Below are 15,826 nucleotides of genomic sequence, written 5' to 3'. Positions count from 1 at the left end.
AATAGGTATTAGTAATACCCTCCCTATAATCCCCTCCCCAAGGTCTTGTTTGGTTATGTTTCTCAAAAAATTTTGAAAAAAATTCTCTATAAATAAGTTTTCAAAAGTAATCAAACCAAACAAATTTTTCTAAAAAATTTTTCCAAAACTTGTTTGGTTTACAAATTTTCCAAACAAATCTCTCTCACATACATATCAAATCAATCACTTTTTCCAAAACTTTCTCTCAAAATAATTTTTCAAAACATCTTTTGAAAAAAAAATCAAACCAAACAAATTTTCGTACTTTTTATCTCAAACATGTTTCTCAAATACAAACCAAACAAGGCCTAAAATTTTATTTATTATTATTTTTTATCAAAATAATTTTTAGTATTTTTTAAAACCAAAGAGAGTGCTTTGGGAGTCCTAGAAAAATTGAGTCCCCAGTAGAAGATCAAGAGCCATAGTACAAAAAAAATCTGATTAATTGTCACTCTCCGACAGCTATAAATGCTTAATTTTATAAGAAAAATTACAATTCAATACAAATTTAGAAAGAAAAAAAAATGACACATTAGTGGTAAACTTTATAAACAATAATAATTAAAATTGTAAAATTTTTCATATATCTGTAAATAATTTTTCAAAAAACTTCTAAATTGCAGTTCCCCCAAATTTTTACATAGTATTTTAAAGGGCAAATTACATATACCCCTCGAGGTTTAGCAAAATTACAGATACCCCCTGAGCTTTGAGGAATTACAGATATCCCCCCGAAGGTACTATTTGCATAACAAATTAGGGGGCAAATTGTTATGAAAATATAAATCTTAGGGGGCAATTTGTTATGAAAATATAAACCTCAAGAGGGTGTCTGTAATATTCGAAACCTCAAGGAGATATCTGTAATTTAACTAAACCTCGTGGGAGGTATATGTAATTTGCCCTATTTTGAATATGTAGAAAAAGGTATTTCAAGTCTCATTCATCCATGTGAAAAATAAGTCTTAGGTCACCCACTTCGTAGGGCCTTTTGACTAGTTACTTCAGTCCAGTAGCACCATAACAGCATGGGTAATGGCTGCTTTTCAAGATGTGATGAAGAATCCACCTAATCTTGCAAAAATGATCGGTAAGTAGTTTTGCCGGATCAAAATAGGCAGTTTTCATATGATATGAATGTTGGACCTGTGATCGAAAGCCAAGTATCATTTCTGAGAACAATGTAAATTAGATCAAGTTTTCATATTTCTGATCCTTGTATGCTGCCCAATATTGATGATGACCCTCTCTCTATTCTTACAACAGTATAGGTAATGTTATGATATGGATTTAGGGGGGGTGCGGTCACACCCCAGAGATTAAAAAATTTATATTATACTAATAATATTAAGATAATTTAAAAAAATGAGAAGTTACATGTTTATTTGTCCCCTCAAAATTTAAATTCTCAATCCATTACACTCTTCAAAAGATATATATCATATATATCTTTATTATGTAATTTTATAATATATATTATATATTTTTATAAAAATTTAAATTCTCAATTCATCACACTCCTCAAAATATAGGTATTATATATACCTTTATTACGTAATTTTATAATATATATTATGTATTTTTATAATAAATGTTACGTTTTATGAAAGGGAAAAAAAAGGAGCTAGTCCATGTGTACGGGAGACTCATTGTGCTTTTGTATTATTTAATCATTTTAGACGCACTTAAAATGGATACTATTCAAGTATTTGTTTAGTTTGCCTTATTTTCTGTGGCAATTCGTTATTTGTTCCGAGACTTTATTGTACTTTGTCTTGTTATTATAAATGAAGTTTTTATTTGCCAAACAAAAAAATGGATGCCATTCTCACTTAACACATCTTAATACATACTATAATATTTTTATTGAATCACTCATTCACTGCCTAAGACCATTTTCAATGATTCATCAGATGTATTACCAAATTTAAATTTGATGAAAAAAAAAAAAAAATTTTGTTGCTTCAATGGTTTCACCAAAACAATATCAATTTGAGAAAATAGCAGATGTTTCACCAAACTGAAGATCTGGATACATTTTACCAATTTATTGTGCAGGATCGTTGGTGAGTTGACACACCGAACGACCGGCCGGATGGTTATCCCCCCGCTCATCCGGTTACTTTAATAATTCTACAAAAATGATACCAGATCTGAAGAAAGGAGATAGAGATGAGAAGGAAGGAGAGGAAGATGAGGAAACATTCAGATTCTCATTCAGGGGTCCCACAAGTGGTGTGTACAAGCCCATCTTGCCGCTTCGACTCGACAAAGGCACTTAATCCAAAATCGGAAACATTCAGATTCTCATTTTCAGGGCTTTAATGGCTTCTCTCTCATCATCTCACGAAACCCATTTCACAAACCTCATACACCTCGTCATCTCTCACGAGTGGTGTGTAGAGTTTGACATTAATGGCTTGTCTCTCATCATCTCTCACAAAACCCATTTCACAAACCTCATACACCTCCCTCAATTTCACTGACCACTGTCCAAATTCGCTTCTCCTCCCCAAAATTCTCTCCTTTTCTGGACTTGGGTTTCAAGGACGATCACTGGGGCTATTAAGCGTTGTGAAGAATTCGAGTCAAACAGAAGCTTTAGCTGGTTAGCTTTTCAATCACAATCTCAATAAACAACACTGAAATTTTTCAGTTCCTCCCCCTCTTCAAGATTTGTGTTGAATTTTTTTTTCAAATTGCCTTACCAATCGACCGGCCGGTCATCCCCCGGTCAACCGGCATTTTGCTGCTAGTCAGAAACACACAGTTGGAACGCCAGATATCAAATAGAAAAATTCCTCAAATTTTTACTCAAATATTTGAAGATGCTTAAAGTAACCAACCCCTTCATAGCATTTTACCTCACTTTTATCAATTTTTCATATAACGCATTTTTAACAAATATTTTTAGAACCCTGTGTCCTTAATCTCCTGTCCCCATTAACAAATATATATTTCTTTCTTTTTTAAATTTTTTTTGTGTAACTAAAATTACATACAAAATTAAATTAGTATTTTACAATCGGACAAGCCTGGGCAGACCAAAATTTCTCATCCCAAGTCCAGTAAACATAACCGAACTTAAAGATCTCGACCCAATCCAAATTTGTAGACCAAAATATTTACCCCAAACCCAAAATGTATCAGATTGGGGTGAACAGGCCCATAACCAATCCTTGTAGATAGCAAGTTTGATACAGGAGAACCCCTTGGCCGCAGATTTAAAAGTCCCAGAATTCGACTTATCCCAAGGAGTCCATGAAAATTTACCTGATCATTAACTTTAGAATTACGGACGCAAGCTGGCCGAACACCCGATTATAAAAAAAAGAAAACATAATGAAAACAAGAAATTTTTGATCTCCCAACCTAGCTGATTTAACTAGTTGGTTTATAGATATTTCTTCAGCTTGGTGTCACTGTGGACGCCAAGCCGCCGCCGCCACTGCCAGATAAACATCACAAAAAATTATGTACTAAATTTGCATGTTCACTAGTAAGAATGGAGGGTCATCATCAATACTGGGCAGCATACAAGGATTAGAAATATGAAAATTTCCACCTCCAACCCTAAAAACAAAAATTCAAATTACATTGTTCTCAAAAATCTCAGCTTGCTTGGTTGTGTTTTTTCAAAAACACTTTTCAGAAAATTCTACTTTCTTATTTTCCGTATTTTTTTGTTTTTACTAAATTTTTTTAAATTTTAAGCAAAATTTTTTTACTTTTTAGACATACCTAACATAAATATACCTAAAAAGTAAAAAAATTGTGAAAAAAATCTTTCAAAAATTCACTAAATACCGAAAATACAAAAAAAAAATACAAAAATTCAGTACATTTTTTATATTTTTATGTATTTATTAAAATTTTAAAGTATTTTTTCACAAATTTTTTACTTTTTAAATACATCTAAATAAGATGCATCTAAAAAAGTAAAAAAAAAATGTTTAAAATTTTAAAAATATTCACTAAAAACAAAAAAAAAATACGAAAACCAAAAAATTGAGTTTTTAAAAAACTTAATTCAAAAAACTCAAACCAAACACAGTTTGCTTTCCAATTTTTGCTTTCAATCACAAGTCCAACATTCATATCATATGAATCATTAGTCACAATATTGAAAAACTTTCACAGTAACTTCACTTGTGCAAAACTAAAGAATTCTCGTCGGTAACATGCCGCTAACCAAATGAAAACTGACTACTTTGATCCGGCAAACTTACCCATCATTTTTGCAATAATGGGAGCCACCTTGGGATTTGCCTGATGCTTTGCAAGATTAGCTGGATTCTTCATCACTGCAAAACAATTTGAGTAACAAAATAAGAAAACAAAATAATGCCACGAATACAAGAGCTGCCTTTGTGCGATGGAAGAGCAATTTCTACTCTCAGAGGCACGTAATACAAGGCATACTATGAAAATGTACAAAACTGCATGCTTCTACAAACTCCTCACTCAGCCAAATTTCAGTGATGCTAATAGGTGAGATAATTATGTCCACGTAAAATATAAGAATAACAAAATACTAGGGGAGCCATTACCCCACTATACAGCTATATATGCTTAAGTTCATAACCAATGCCTAATATGGTCATGCAGGGATGAGATGTCAAGCAAACCAACATGTGAAAACCAAGAACAAAAATAGACAATAATTGAAGTTCCAACGTCCAACTTGAAAACAAAGTATTCACCTATCTGAGAAAACCCAGAGAAAAAAAAAAATATCAATTTTTCAAGCTTGCCAGCATAATCATCAACATCAAACAACTTACTGACTAACATCACATGGTCAAGTTTCTAATTCACTAGTTGAAAGTGTTCATTGAAATATTTAACTATATTAACTGAAAACTCATAAATGCTCACTAAATGCAACCCCCTAATAACAAGAATAGGTGACAGTTGACTGATAACAGTCATATAAGCAAAATGCAACATGCAACATGCACAATAAATAAATAGAAAAATTAAAAAACATTAACAATGGTGGAAGTGTGAAATTTACCAGCCTAAGCATACATAGGCCAGCTGGTCCAAGCTGGGGTGAGGACTGACCAGCCTCAGCCCCAATTGAGAATGACTTCTCCAAGATCGAGTTCAAGACCATTTAGATATTGGTCCACTCTGCCCAAACTCAACTCAGTGTCAGTGAAAGTGTGAGGTGCACTTAAGTGCAAAGGCCTTTAAAAGCCTAACTGCAATCACACGCCTAATTAAAGTAGAGCACACATTTTATGAAAATAATGTACATTCAAAAATTATGCATAAAATACAACAATAAGTTCTAAAAAAATCAAATCAAATAGCTATATATTTAGCCTTTTAACTAAAATTGTTATAGTCTCGTGCAATTGTACAAAAGTTGTTGGCGCAAATTTTACATAGGCTTCTTCAATTCTTAAAATTCTATAAAGCAAATTTGAAAACAATTATTAATAAATAGTATGAAAGTCACTTGACCAACCAATCATAGATATTTAAACATAGCTTTTATATAAATTTCTTTAATGCCTTACAAAATTTTCACAACACAGACATTTGATAGCCATTATCAATTGTTCATTCAATAATATTGTAATCTAAAGGTTCAAACTTGAAATAAATAAATAAAGCCCAAAAAAATGCACTTTTGTAATTGCGCTTCACTTTAGCTACAAATTGCACTTTTGTTGTTGCACTTTAAGCTCGCTTTGACAACACTGACTCAACGCACATTTTTCTATGGGTTTTGGTCTGAGTTTGGGCTGGACCGAAATCACAAGTGATGAAAAAAACAAAAATGTTGAACTTGGGCTAGAACAGACCAAAACAATAAAAATAAGAATTGAAAAGATTTTTGATGACTTTAAACTCAACCAACAAACCAAGCACAAAAATTAATCATCTCCTTCAACCGCTGCAAACCCCTCCCTTTGTTTTCTCCCTCCCTCCCTTATCTTTTGACAATAATTTTGTATCAATTAAAAAACTTTGAATTTGAAGTTTTAAACAAGCTACATGTCTACATGTGTACTCATTTTTTTATTTACTCTTTTGTTTTCCATTGATTTGTGCAATTCCAATCTACAACTCAGACATACACGCATATATTATACATACACATATAACAGGTACGTATAAACTATAACTAACCAGGGAAAAATGTATGCATTTTATGTAGACATGTAATGAGAATTGTCTAAAAAGCAGAAGAAAAAAACAAATAGTTGCAAGGGTTGACAGTAGGCAAAGCATAAAGGCACTTTGTTGAAATAGAGCAAGGACAACTGGGAAAAGCGAACGAAATAATTTTTGCAGAAAATAGATTCTTTAATTATGAAGAAAACAAGCTTGTGCAACTTGGAGACTCTGAATATTTCAATTTTCAACTGTTACAAACATCACATGAAACAACTTCCAATATGAGGTCAGATGTGAGGAAAATATACAAATATTAATGAATCAAATGATGATGGAACAAAAGGTGGCGCAAATAAAAGAGAAATACATAGGGATTCTGGTCTAGAAGGTTAGGATGGAATAGCCAACAGCAACAAAATATGCTAGAAGTATAAGAAGTCATAAAGCAAGGCAGGCAGTTATAGGGGATCATAATTGAGCAGATTTTATTCTGCCAAGGCCACCTCGTGCTGCACTGGCAGGTAAGCAATTGCTCCATAACCTCCCAAGTTTGATATAAACATAGAAATTGCAATCAATTTAATGATAGATACGGATGTGTGAAAACAAAAAAGAAAACAAGAAAAACAGGTAGTAAAGGACCTACTTTACATCCTAGTTCATACAGGCATAGAACAAAAGTTATGCTAATGGTTCCAGAAACTTGGAAACTACAAAATAAAATGAGGAATCGAACAAACGGGTATACATATCTGTTCCATTTATAAAGATTTCCATTAGTATCAATTCAAAAAAAACAAAACCAAAGCAAGTAAATACCACTATTTCAATATCTCAACCAATACACTATGATGATCCATGTTGCATATCAATTTAAATGTCCTTACTAATCCTACAATTTTGTAAGATGAAAGCACATTTACCCCAATGGAGTTCAAATAAGTACATGAACATAAAACCATAATGTCTCCACTAATTGCAATAGTTAGCATTAGCATGACAATAAGTTGATGCAAATGCAATAATAGAAAAACAATGAAGGAAGCTGCAAAAACAACAAATACTACAATGGAAATAAAAGTACCATCTTGAAGAGCAGTCATGACTTCTGGATCTTTGAATGCCGCCATCAATTCAGGGTCCTGCTCCAAATAATGATAACAAGAAGCATCATTCAGCCAAGAGTGCGAGTATATGAACACCAAGTTCTACTTGGCCATGAAACATTTGGTTTCACAGAATGGGATAACTAAAGCATATAAAACAAACAAAAACACAGAAAGTGAAAGAAGGTTGATCCAAAGTTGTATCGTCTTACATTCAATATCTTGCTGTAGTCAATGTTAGGCATACCTCCCGGCATTCCTCCCATTCCTCCCGGCATTCCTCCCATTCCTGCTGGCATTCCTCCCATTCCTGCTGGCATGCCGCCAGGGAAACCTCCCGGCATTCCTCCCATTCCTGCTGGCATGCCGCCAGGGAAACCTCCAGGCATTCCTCCCATTCCTGCTGGCATGCCACCAGGGAAACCTCCAGGAAATCCTCCAGGCATGCCTCCTGCTCTACTACTTGAAGATGACTGCTCTTTTCTCTTAGCCTTCTCATATGCAGCCTTGAACAGAATGCATAACCAAGTGTGAGTTGCAGACAAGATGATTAATAGGGAACTTTATTAACAAGTATATCATACCTGAGCTTCAGCACGACGACGTTGTCTCTCATGTTCAATCTTTCTTTCTTCTCGTTCTTTGCGCAACTTCTCATACTTCCTACGGTGTTCCTCAATTTTGTGTGCATTGGGTTCAACCTGTGCAGAAAAACTTAAGTGAGATGCTAAAACAGGAAAGGCTAATACAATGGTTTCACTCCTATTTTAGCATGTTCTCATGTCTTTCACAATAATGTGTGCACTTGTTACTTGTAAGCATCTTTATCATAACTCAGAATGCATCCTCCAAAATCTCACCCAAAAGAAAAAAAATAAAAATAAAGAGAAAGAAAGAAAAGAAAAGACAACACCAGTTGCAAAGAAACATCAGGGAAAGATTACCCTTAATAATGTAAAAGATACATAGTATTTCAAAACATTAAAAAAGAAGGCAAACCTTCTTTAGTGCAGCACTTATTTCCTCATCGTAGTCCAGCTTTGATGCCAAGTGAAGATCCTTAGCAGCCTCTCCCCATTGACCAAGCATTGCCCATGCCATGCCACGGGATTTGTACCCTTTAGCCGAATCTGGATTAATCTGTAATAGGCATTCAAGGAAATGCAACACCCATCATCACCAAAAACATCACATTCTAACCATCTTCAAGACTTATACATAAGTAAAGTATAATTTAAAATTGACCATATAAATTTGATCGACCATACAGGATGATAATAAGGATGACACAAATGTGAGCATACCGAACGTAATGAGGATGAAATTGCAGATGCATTCATGATGTGTCCAGTACATTTCTAAATTACAATCAAGAAACTATACTATTCTGCTAAGTGAGGAAAGAAAAACCTCGAGAGCAGCATTGGCATCTCGGATAGCAGCATTGGGTTTCTTCATTTTGATATACACACTAGCTGTAAGAAATTAAAGAAATTTTTCTACATCAAATATAAGAACACACACAAAACATAGAAAGAGATACGAAGGAAGGAGTGGAAGAAAGCACCATTACTGACAAACACTTTACCTCTGGTTGCATACATAATTGCTGAGGTTGGGTTGAGCAAAATCGCCTGTGAGAGATGCTCAATTGCTTCCTCGGGCTTACCTGATTAACCACAAAGCCATCAAATTCTGCAAACATGCTTTTTCATGCATACAGGTGTCTGTTTGTATGTAATGAAATTAAAATACCTTCAGAAATTGCTTCAATGGCCTTTGCCTTTGCCTCCTGGGCAGCATCCCGGTTTTCTTCTGTGACCTCAACAGAAGGGTCTCCCATCTGCAAAATTCAATGTTAAAGAGCTATTCATGTTGCAGAATATCAAAATCCAAAATCAGCCTGCTTAATAAGAGCAACACGCAGACACACCTTCTGTGGCGGATCATTGTCAGGTTCCACAGTTTCACCTTCAAACTCAAGATCAGATTCAACTATCTCGCTTTCTTCCTCCTCTTCAGCAGTTCCATGTGGTTGAGGCTCCTCCTCATTTTCCTCCAAATCCTCGTCACTCTCTTCCACAACATAAGGCTTCTGTAATCATATTCATTAAACAAAACATTAAAACTCCCAAAATCTTAAATTGATTGATAGTTCCCAGGTCACAAAAAACAACCTAAACTATATACTGTTCCTTTGGTAAATTAGACGAGAAAAAAAAATGAAAGAATATGATTTCTCATCTAGGTCAGGAGAAAAAAAAAATTTAATCTTTCTCACCATGTGTAATTTTATTTTAAATCTTTGTATTTAGATGGGAAAATTAGGTATTTTGAAGAGAAAAAACAATTACAAAGCAACTTTGGTTTCTCGCCAAATCTCACCAATTTTTGGTGAGAAACAAAAAAACGAATTTAAATAGAGTTCTTTTTCTCACCTCTTTAGTCAGCCAAACAAGTGATGAGAGTTTTTTTTTCTCTCTCCATTTCTATTATTTACTCACCAAAGAATTCTGCTTTCACTCGTTTTCCTATATTTTCTCAGCAGCCAAACGGATTTTAAATATATATATACATATATATATATATATATAGAGAGAGAGAGAGAGATGGTTGCAGAAGTACCGATTTGTTGTGAGGGCACTCTCCATGAGGAAGCTTACAACCGAGGCTGAAGCAAATCAAAACCGCACGAAAATCAAATTCAACATTAAGGCATTTTTACACACATCATATATAAGCATATACAGGTGCATATAGATCCATATACACATATATATCTTACCTTTGGAGATAGTCAGTGAAGAAGGAGAGAGAAGGATCGGTGAGGATACAGGGATCGGACTTGCACTGGTCGATGAATTGCTTCAATTGATCTAACTTTGCGGCGTCCATGGCGTTCGATGGACGGAGATTTCGAAAGATTGAATCGAGAGACGGAGAAGGCAAGGGTTCGATATGCTACGACTGAACTTGCGAAAGACTGGAAATGGAACCCAAGCTGACTTCTTTTAGTAGCTTCTCACCCGACAGACTTCAAAGAATATATATATATTTTTTTTTCCCCTCTGGATTGGACTGTTCGTCACTGTAATCGGACTGTAAAGCCCAGTCCGGCTCAATGAGCCCACCTTTCGATTTCATTTTGACAATAATTCATACTTTAAAATTTATCGATTTTATTATTTTTATAAAAAAAATAAATTAATTGGATAACAATAATTATGTATTTAAATTAATTGTATATAAATTATTTATTTTCTCATCATTTATTTTTTATATATAAAATTGATATAAATACTTGGTTCTCATTATCTAATCGATTTGATTTTTTTACAGAGATGATGTACCCGACAAATATTAAAATATGAACAGTTCAAATTATCGAAATGGACCTAAAAATGAATCCACAAGGCCCAACAACACCTCTCCTATCTAATTGAAAACTTGAGAGAAGCCGTAGCCTTTCATGTTTTTCTATTTCGCCACTCTAATTACATAACTAGCCCTTATTTTGGAAAAAAGAAAAACAAAATCAATCTAACCATCATACCATATTATAATCACCATCTAATAATTTTTTACCATTCATCTTCCTATATATATGTGACACCTAAAAAGTAAGATTTGCATTCCATATATTAGGTTTATTTGTTAGTGAGATATCACATTATCGATATCACCATTACACTGATTTTTCACTCCTTATTCAAGACAAGTTTTATATGCTCGTTCAATTTTTATTTACATTTTATATATGTATAATAAATTTGAAAACAGATTATTAAAATGCTAAAAAAAAAAAACTTTCTAATTTACTCATTTGTCATATAATTAATCATGTAAAGCCTTGAAGGGGCTAAATATAAATGGAACGGGTTCAAACCATTAAGCCCAAATGTGAAATCCCGTAATTTTAAAAATAAAAAATAAATAAATAAATAGTATATATATTTTAATTTTCTTAAGTAAATATTCACAATTTTTTTGACTTTAACAGTCTGTATATTTTTATACTGAAAAGTTATTCAAAATAAGATAAAATAAAATATTTTTGACTTTATTACTCAATATTAATTTCTGAACCGTATGATATTTTTCTTTACATTTTTTTTGTAGTCAAATTATACTAGAACCTAATATTTTCTGTACTAAAATCCAATCAGAAACCATGGGTTTGCTCCCCATGTTTTCTCACCGCCCACCTTCCACGTGCAACCATCTTCTATATCAAAAGAAAATGTGGTGGACATGCAGATGCTATATACACCAAGGGTTGCATTCTTCTTTTTAATTTATATCTTCTTTTACTCTTTCTCATTCTTCCCATAAATTGAGTCTAACGTTTCGTTATATTTCTTCATCTTTTGCTTCACTTCCAGCTTCATCTTTCTCTCTCTCCGTCGGTTCTCTCTCTTTCTCTCCCTCTCTCTCCCTCTCTCATTCTCAAAACTCTCTTTCTCCTTCTTTATCTATGTTTTTCCTCCTCCCCCCGACCTCCATAGCCACGGCCTCAACCCATACTACCACCATCCGAACCATCAACCCGCGAACTTCACCACCATTGGCGCACCGTCGGACCGCCACAACCACCATCACCTATTTCCATTATCATCTAGAACTACCATTCACAAAGTGTTGTAGGTGAAGAAATAGAAAAAGAAGGAAAATGGAGGAGAAAGAAACAAAGTTAGAGAAGTTTACTTTGAATTTCAAAAGTTGGTTTTCGACTTACTTTCAGCATGCCAAAACCATCCATTCCGGGAAGAATTGAGAAAAATAGGTCATGTAAGATGAAGTGCGGAGTAATTTGAAGAGATTGGCGAAAGAATGAAGTAAAACCGTTAAGGATTAAGAAAGTTATGGGGTCCGAAAGATGGTTCGAAAAAATGTCCGAGACGGTGGGAAAATAATCTTATTTTTCGTCAAATTTTGGAGATCTGACGGCATGCAAAAAGAGACGGAACGAGGCGTGTGAGTAGTGAACCAAAAACTAGGTCGTGAGTTGAATCCAATGACAGAAAAATAAGATAAAACGGAGTTACGATGAAGAAGATACAAGCATTTGAACCGGTGACATTGAAACTAAAATTCTGGGTCTTCTATTCGTGCATGCTACGGCTGTTGGAGAGGATGAGCTTAAATTTTATCCAGTATTTTTCGGCCCATGGTGCTACGGTGCACCCTAGTACCTTTAGGTTAATCGAGTGGTCCTATGACTTTGGGGATGACCACCCTTAGGTTTTTCGACGTGTAGAATCCATTTTTGGGGTTAGATCTTGCAAATTCTGAGTCTAAGATGATGATCAACAACTAAAAGTTCTAAGAGAATCCAATGGCAGATAACGGTGAGATCGCGTCCGATTGATGTGAAATTTCAGCAAGACGATCATGGAGCCAGGACGATCATATCTTACGATCAGAATCATAAATCAAATTCGGACAATAAATCGTTAACAACCTAACATAGTAAGAAAACTCTCATAACCGTCTCATTCTTTTTAATTGTTAAATTTTTAGATTTGTGTTCATATGTTAACATAGCTAAAACTTTAGGTAAAATTTTGTTTATAGTTGTATGTAAATTTGTGATTGGTATGTTAAATATTTAAAGATCATTTCTTTATTAGTAGCCTTAAAATCATGATATAATCTTGGATTTAGACTTGCATGTGTAGTTTGTGCCATTAAAGAGATGATTAAAGATTTTATTTGGTTTGATTATATAACTCTTCAATCTGCCAGAAACTTGTAATTTTTTTTTAGGCTATTTTAGTGTATTTAACGACCCGGGAGTGGGACGTCACAAAATGGTATCAAAGCTCTAGGTTAGAATACCTAAGGACGGTGGGAAGAGGTTTAACCTCAATTGAGGAATAGTATCATGTGTTAGAAGGAATAGAATTATGTAACTCATAGTTTATGAGAGCTTTATGCTAATCATAGTAACTACCCTTGTTTGATCCTAACTAGCTTGACGCCAAATTTGTCGAATGTAAAATCATCACTTCTCTATCTTCATTAAACCTTTCCAATTCGACAAAGTATTGCCTTAAGATGATCAATTGGCAATTTTTGACCCATGTTTATTGTATCTTGTATGTTGTTTTCTTGAAAACCGGTTGCACTCTTTTAATCCTTACAGGGTGAAGAATCTTAGGTGTTTGGTTTGAAATGTGTATGGCCAAACACAATTTCAATTCAAATATCTAGTTTGGTCACCAGCTCCATAATCTTAACCCTATTAAAAGTTCAAAACCATCATGTCATCCGATTGTATCGTCTGTTCAAATTCCATTTGAATTCTTATGCTAGTTATGCTATTGTCGTAGCCACGTCATACTCTTTTTTCTCTACTATAACTGTGTGAATCTTGGGATTAGAGCTTGAACGATTAGAAACACCTATGAGTGTAGCTTCACTGCTGGAAGGTCAAACTCGAGTAGATCTCGTATGCAAATCATGTGAACTAGGAGCCTCTAGTTTGCGTTTAACTTGTCTGCGACTCTAGATGATCTGAGACTGTTGGTTCAAGTTTTCCTTACAAAAAAAAAGTTTTGAGGAGTCTGTTGTAAAAGTGATGATTGGTGTAGTCACTCCAACTTTTTCGCACCCGAGAGCATTAGTATAGAATCCTTAAGGATTATCTGAAGAGGATTAATCTGAATTTGAGTTAAGCGTCCCGCTTAAGAGAATAAACTTATGTGATCTACATTATCCACGTGTTTCGGCCTACAGTTAGAAATAACTTTGCCCCGACTAGGTTATATTATGGTAATACTATTTGTTTTGCTAATTAAAAGATATCAAAAATGAACTTTTCTTCGCCAACCTTAGGACGTTATTCGAATTTCTGGCATAATAACATTGACTCAGGAGAACATGTTTCAGATTTATAATCATCGCGTCAGGTGTTTCAACTCCAAACGATTTAACGATCACCTACGTAGGGGAGTGGGTTTAATCCTGAACGAGAAGTATTGCGCATTAGATATATATACGTATATATATATATATATAAAGGGAGGGTCACTATTATTCTTACGAGTTTTGTGTTAATCTTCATTTTCCTATCTCATATGTATAACCTTTGGTTGATGTCGTTCATATTCAAGATTAAGTCATTACCATCTTATTTTCAATTCCACTATCGTTAAAATTGACAACCTTTTTGCCTTGATTATCCTATCTAGTACTAGAATTTTGTAAACAGTCGCAATTTCTTTACTCAGTAACAAATCTTGGATATTTATTTTGACACACGTAGGGCCAACGTAGTTTCAGGTTAGATATCTAGTTTAGTCACTTCCTCCATGATCTTGATTACATGAAAGTCCAAAACTATAATGTCATTCATCCGATCCTTATGTTAATTGATATTGTTGTTATAGCCATTTTGTATTCTGTTATCCTTATTACTTTTGTACCAACCTTGGGCTTAGAGTTACCAGTTAGAACTCTTTTGGTGTGACTCGTTTGTAATCAAAACCTACACGACGAAAATTTCTATCAAACCAGTCTTAAAACTCTTGGTTATATGTTTTTCATCTTATTCCTTCACATTTGCAGTGTGCTAGACCACTAGAATTGGTATGCAAACCCTTACGAATTGTTTGTGTACTTGAATTCTCGAACCTCGAGACATGAAGATATTTGACACCGACATCATCTGGGACACAGATTGATTGTCCATACACTAAGCCGTAATCAGTGGCCACCAAAAGAAGGAAATGACTCATGCATTCGATGGAACGCTGTAATTGTTTAAGAAGGATAGAATGGCTTTCTGACCACAACAAATTGACGAATGACACTAATAGCCTACAGGACAATCAACAAGACTAATCCTTAGCAAGTGTGCGAATGTTTCTCGAGCAAAGGGCTTCATATTGAAGCAATGAGGTCATTACGATGAACCGTTTGAAAGTTTTGCAAATCACAAGAGCTTCATGCAACCGTGTACATCAAAGGACCTAAACATGAGGCGAAAGCATTGAATGGAAGATGAGAGAGGATGTGAACGAGTTAAGACTGGAAACTAATAATTTAATAATAGAGTTTGCCCATTTATTACCCACAACTTTTCAAAATCCAAGGACAACTTAAATTTTGTGGACGAATTTTTTTTTTAAGAGGGATAGATTGTAAAATCCCGTATTTTTAAAAATAAATAAATAAATATATATATATATATATATATATTTTAATTTTCTTAAGTAATTATTCACAATTTTTTTGAATTTAACAGTCTGTATATTTTTATACTGAAAAGTTATTCAAAATAAGATAAAATAAAATATTTTTGACTTTATTACTCAATATTAATTTCTGATCCGTATGATATTTTTATTATATTTTTCTTACATTTTTTTTGTAGTCAAATTATACTAGAACCTAATATTTTCTATACTAAAATCCAATCAGAAACCATGGGTTTGCTCCCCATGTTTTCTCACCGCCCACCTTCCACGTGCAACCATCTTCTGTATCAAAAGAAAATGTGGTGGATATGCAGATGCTATATACACCAAGTGTTGCATTCTTCTTTTTAATTTATATCTTCT

The 15,826-nt window shown here is 34.0% G+C and overlaps 1 protein-coding gene across 2 annotated transcripts; it reads right to left on the bottom strand.

Annotated features, from left to right (window-relative positions):
* Positions 1–4,078: 4,078 nt before the first annotated feature.
* On the bottom strand, positions 4,079–10,398 carry LOC114320906 (FAM10 family protein At4g22670). Of its 2 annotated transcripts, XM_082902355.1 has the most exons (12): positions 10,048–10,364; positions 9,888–9,933; positions 9,196–9,357; positions 9,018–9,105; positions 8,851–8,931; positions 8,673–8,737; positions 8,262–8,402; positions 7,847–7,963; positions 7,597–7,768; positions 7,475–7,530; positions 7,241–7,298; positions 4,079–4,328 (listed from the first exon to the last, which is right to left on the bottom strand). In XM_082902355.1, exons 1-12 carry the CDS (start codon positions 10,155–10,157, stop codon positions 4,231–4,233), a joined length of 1,194 nt encoding a protein of 397 aa, XP_082758481.1. In that variant the 5' UTR covers positions 10,158–10,364; the 3' UTR covers positions 4,079–4,230. The 2 variants fall into 2 exon arrangements, with proteins under 2 accessions (XP_082758481.1, XP_082758480.1); XM_082902354.1 differs by having other exon boundaries at positions 7,475–7,768; positions 10,048–10,398.
* Between the last annotated feature and the right edge of the window lie 5,428 nt (positions 10,399–15,826).

Source organism: Camellia sinensis, chromosome 13, assembly GCF_055761805.1.
Source record: "Camellia sinensis isolate YWXY chromosome 13, ASM5576180v1, whole genome shotgun sequence".
NCBI lineage: Eukaryota > Viridiplantae > Streptophyta > Magnoliopsida > Ericales > Theaceae > Camellia > Camellia sinensis.
The sequence above is the reverse complement of the archived record's forward strand: the minus strand, read 5'-3'. Positions and strand labels throughout refer to the sequence as shown.